The sequence below is a fragment of the Egretta garzetta genome, unplaced genomic scaffold, assembly GCF_000687185.1.
Source record: "Egretta garzetta isolate BGI_Z169 unplaced genomic scaffold, ASM68718v1 scaffold296, whole genome shotgun sequence".
Classification (NCBI taxonomy): Eukaryota; Metazoa; Chordata; class Aves; order Pelecaniformes; family Ardeidae; genus Egretta; species Egretta garzetta.
The window spans coordinates 1,510,701-1,514,607 of NW_009259988.1; the positions used below are offsets into that span (position 1 = coordinate 1,510,701).

General features: G+C 51.3%; 1 protein-coding gene across 2 annotated transcripts in view; it reads left to right on the plus strand.

Moving 5' to 3' along the window:
* Positions 1–2,749, plus strand: part of XPO7 (exportin 7) — a 34,645-nt gene extending 31,896 nt beyond the window's left edge. For both annotated transcript variants that reach the window (XM_035896047.1, XM_009640560.2), the window contains exons 27-29: positions 1,393–1,491; positions 1,786–1,913; positions 2,054–2,749. In XM_035896047.1, coding sequence (XP_035751940.1) covers positions 1,393–1,491; positions 1,786–1,913; positions 2,054–2,147 — 321 coding nt within the window. In that variant the 3' untranslated portion in view covers positions 2,148–2,749. The remainder of the gene's footprint in view (positions 1–1,392; positions 1,492–1,785; positions 1,914–2,053) is intronic.
* The last annotated feature ends 1,158 nt before the right edge of the window (positions 2,750–3,907 follow it).

The following is a 3,907-nucleotide window of genomic DNA, read 5'->3' on the forward strand; positions in this document are numbered from 1 at the left end:
TCCCCCTGCTGAGCAAGACTCTGCGTAGACTTCAGCGTAGGGGAAAGTCTCTCTGCTGTGGCACTCGTGTTGGGACCACATAAAAGCTGGGTTTGCAGCCTGCTGGAGCACGTGCTGCCTTGGCACCGCTCGTGCCTGCCTTCACAAACGGCCTCTGCGGGGTGAATTTGAGCATTGAGGTTTTTCACAGGCTGGTAGCACATCTGTCATCTGTCTCCTGCCTCCATCCGCGACACCTCCAGTAGACAGGGAGCTTGTTGGGATTTGTCTTCCCTCTGGGTCAGGAGGACGTGCAGTGGCAGAGGATCAATAGCGAGCTGAGACGTTTTCCTTGCTTAGCTCAGCGTATACCTACACGTACCGCGTAGTTTAGGCGCCTCTGTGTCGCTTAATGACAGACAATTCTGCTCACAGAGGTTTCGGTGCTCCAGAGGGCCCTGCGTTGGCATCCATACCATATCCATACCTTACAGCAAAACACTTTTCTGTGCCTCTTGCCTGGCCGTACCGCTTTGAACAGCAGCGCTCCCTGCATTTCTGACGGCGTTACCCAGCCTCGCCCGCTGGTGCCTGTCAGCATCACACCCACATGAAAGCAGGGAATATTGTTCCGCCCTTGCTGATCGATCAAATGCAAAGAAAGCTTTTTGGGGGGCTAGAAGCTGTGTTTTCTGAGGATAAAAAGAGAAACTGCATCTTCCAAACTGGCTTTAGCCTAAGGAGGCTGTGGAAGGGAACACAGACACCCCTGGTGTGGGCTAGAGGAAGCTCCCCAGGGCACCACAGTGTGTGCTCTCTGCATTTAAGCGCTTGTCATTACCTTGTTTAAGTGAAGGCGAGACAATCTTTCCCCTGGCCGCCTTGGGGCGGGATGGAGTGTGTCAGGAATAAATCATGGAGTCGCTTAGGTTGGAAAAGACCTTTAAGGTCATCAAGCCCAAGTGTTAACCCAACACTGCCAAGTCCACCACTAAACCCTGTCCCTAAGCACCATGTCCCTAAGCACCATATCTACACGGCTTTTAAATCCCTCCAGGGATGGGGACTCAACCACTTCCCTGGGCAGCCCCTTCGAGTGCTTGACAACCCTTTTGGGGAAGGAATTTTCCCTAATATTGAATCTAAACCTCCCCTGGCACAACTCGAGGCTGTTTCCTCGTATTCTAACAGCTTTCAGCACCTCCTCCTTGTGCCCTCGGTGGAGTTCTCCACCAATTCATGGGGGCTCCTGGTCCTCCTCTCATCCCGTGATGCTGAGAGCTCTGTAGCATTGAGGCTCCAACACTGGGAAGCATCAAAGGTGAATCCTCGCTCCTGAGCCCGCACGGTGCCCTGGTGAGGAGAGCGCTGGGATGGAAGGGCTGGTTTGAAACCTCACTCTCCCTCTTCCAGATGCTGTCAACGGTGCTGAATATCATCATCTTTGAGGACTGCAGGAACCAGTGGTCGATGTCTCGGCCGCTGCTCGGCTTGATATTGCTGAATGAAAAGGTAAACATCCCACCCTGCCCTTGGAGCTGGAGGAGGTGTTCGGGCTTGAATGATGCTGGAGCCTTGGGGCTGAAGGGAGCAGAGCGGTGTCAGGGCGGGCGGTTGGGAAGCTGGGCATGGAGAGGTTGTGTGTCGAAGGGAGGGTGTCCAGCCCTCCCCTGCAGCAGCCTTGGTGCTAAGGAATCCTGTTAATCTCCCTTTGTAAGGGCGCTAGAGCCCGTTCGGCATGCTCTGTCCCAAAGCCATGGGGCTGTTCCTCTGCAAATTAACCCGTCCTTCCCTTCTCTCCCCCAGTATTTCTCTGACTTGAGGAACAGTATAGTGAACAGCCAGCCTCCGGAGAAACAGCAGGCAATGCACCTCTGCTTTGAGAACCTCATGGAAGGCATCGAACGCAACCTCCTAACCAAGAACAGGGACAGGTCAGTACAGGCCAGAGACCCCTTTGCGGGGCTGAGCCCGCGCTCGGTGCAGCCTGGAGGCTGCGTGGTCCTTGTGGCAGCCTCAAAAAGGGGGAAGAGGCAAGCTCCTGCCCTAACAAACCGCTCTGCCTTTTCCTCAGGTTCACGCAAAACCTGTCGGCGTTCAGGCGAGAGGTGAACGACTCCATGAAGAACTCCACCTACGGCGTGAACAGCAACGACATGATGAGCTGACGTCTCCCAACTCCGCCTGTACAGAGCAGCATCTCTTTGGCCTGGCCCAGAGGGGTTACCGTTTCCGATGGAAAGAAAAGAGGGCGTTTCTAATCCCTGCTCTTCCCCAGGGCTGGATTGCGGCGCTCGCTTTGGGCCGTACTCCACGTCCCGAGGGAGGAGGGAACAGGAGGGGTTGTTGAGCTCACCGGGGCAGGGTGCTTCTGTTTCCGTGGGAGGGGGTGGAAGGGCATAAAGCCAGGTGCAAGAATCCAGCGTCTCCCTACCCGAATGTCTGCGTGGAACGCCAGCGCTCTGCTGCAGCCTGCCTTGTATAAACATGTACATTTTTTCATAACATTTTGAACAAGGTTTATATTGACTCAGTTTAAAAAAAAAAAAAAAGACAAAAAAAGTGTGATTGAAATTTTTACAGAGTCCCTGGTGCACCGGTGCTGGCGTGAGGGTTGTGTATGCGAGTGAGGAAAGCGTGTCCTGCAGGCCTGAAGCTTTACTGGGCGAGGGGTGGGTGTGTGAAAGTGCAGAGATATATTTAGTGACAAGTGTAGAGAGAAGCAAAAAAAAAAAAAAAAAAAAAAAAAAAAAAAAAAAAAAAAAAAAGGGGTTGGGGGGGGGGGGAGGGGGGAATATCAGTATTTGCAGCTACGAAGAGTCCATTGGTATGAAATATTTTCTTCAATTTAGTAATGGAAAATAGCTGGCTTCTCGTTTAGCCTACGTACATCCACTAACTCGTGTCAGCTCTATTCTCCATAAATGTACTTTGGTTATAGTCGCATGTTTCAGTCCAGACATCTTTGGCCTAAACAAGCTGTACAAAGCAGGATTTCCACAGGAACAAAAAAATACTAGTATGCTCCCCCCGAGCTGCCCTGCCGCCTCGCGGGGCTCTTAATAACAACGTATGTAAAGTATGAAGCATTTAACACCCCCTTTAAAATGATCCCCTTTTTTTTCTATTCTCTAAGTCACCCTAATAAATGTTTTGGCTATACAATTGACCTACAGAAGAAAGCTGATGGGGGAGGGAACCTGTTTGCCTTGTACTTTTCCCACTATCGTTGCTGCTAGTCGTGTGCATCCCCTTGCTCAGCTCTACCCACCGCCACTCGGTCCTTTAGGCCTTCAGTTTCCCGGACACCACCTACTCTTCATTTTATTTCCTTTTTTTTTTTTTTTAATTTTTTTTCCTTTTTTTCTTTTTTTTTTTTTTGTTTTCTTTCCTCTGGCGATTGTGTGTTGGGTCCTTTTTCGCGTGAGCAGATTGCTGGTTGACTTGTAAGGGTGTTTGCTGCATACAGTGTAAGCATTGTGACTGCAAATAAAACTTCAATGGTTTCTACTGAGCCGTCTCTGCCTGGGCCATCGCCTGCGCCCCACGCTCTCCCCTGCACGCACCCGCAGGCCCCTGCCGCCTGGGGAGGGGTGGGGGACATGGGAGAGTTTCCCAAATTAAACGGGTTCAAAAAGCATTATTATGTGATTGGCGTGGGTGGCTCATATGCTGGCACGGGTCTAGCCAAAATCCATGTGGATTCAGCAACACTTCCTTAGCCTTTTTGGTCCGTTCTAGGGAGCGACCCTTTCAACACCTGCAGCACAAGGAATTAATTTATATATATATATAAATTTTTTTTTTTTTAAAAACCTTTATTTACAGTCTGCAAATGGAACCTGAACTCAGAGAGGCAGGGAAGGCAGGTACAGCCCCGCTCTGCCAGGGCAGGGGCCCTTTTCCCCCCCCCGGGCCGGGCTCCGCC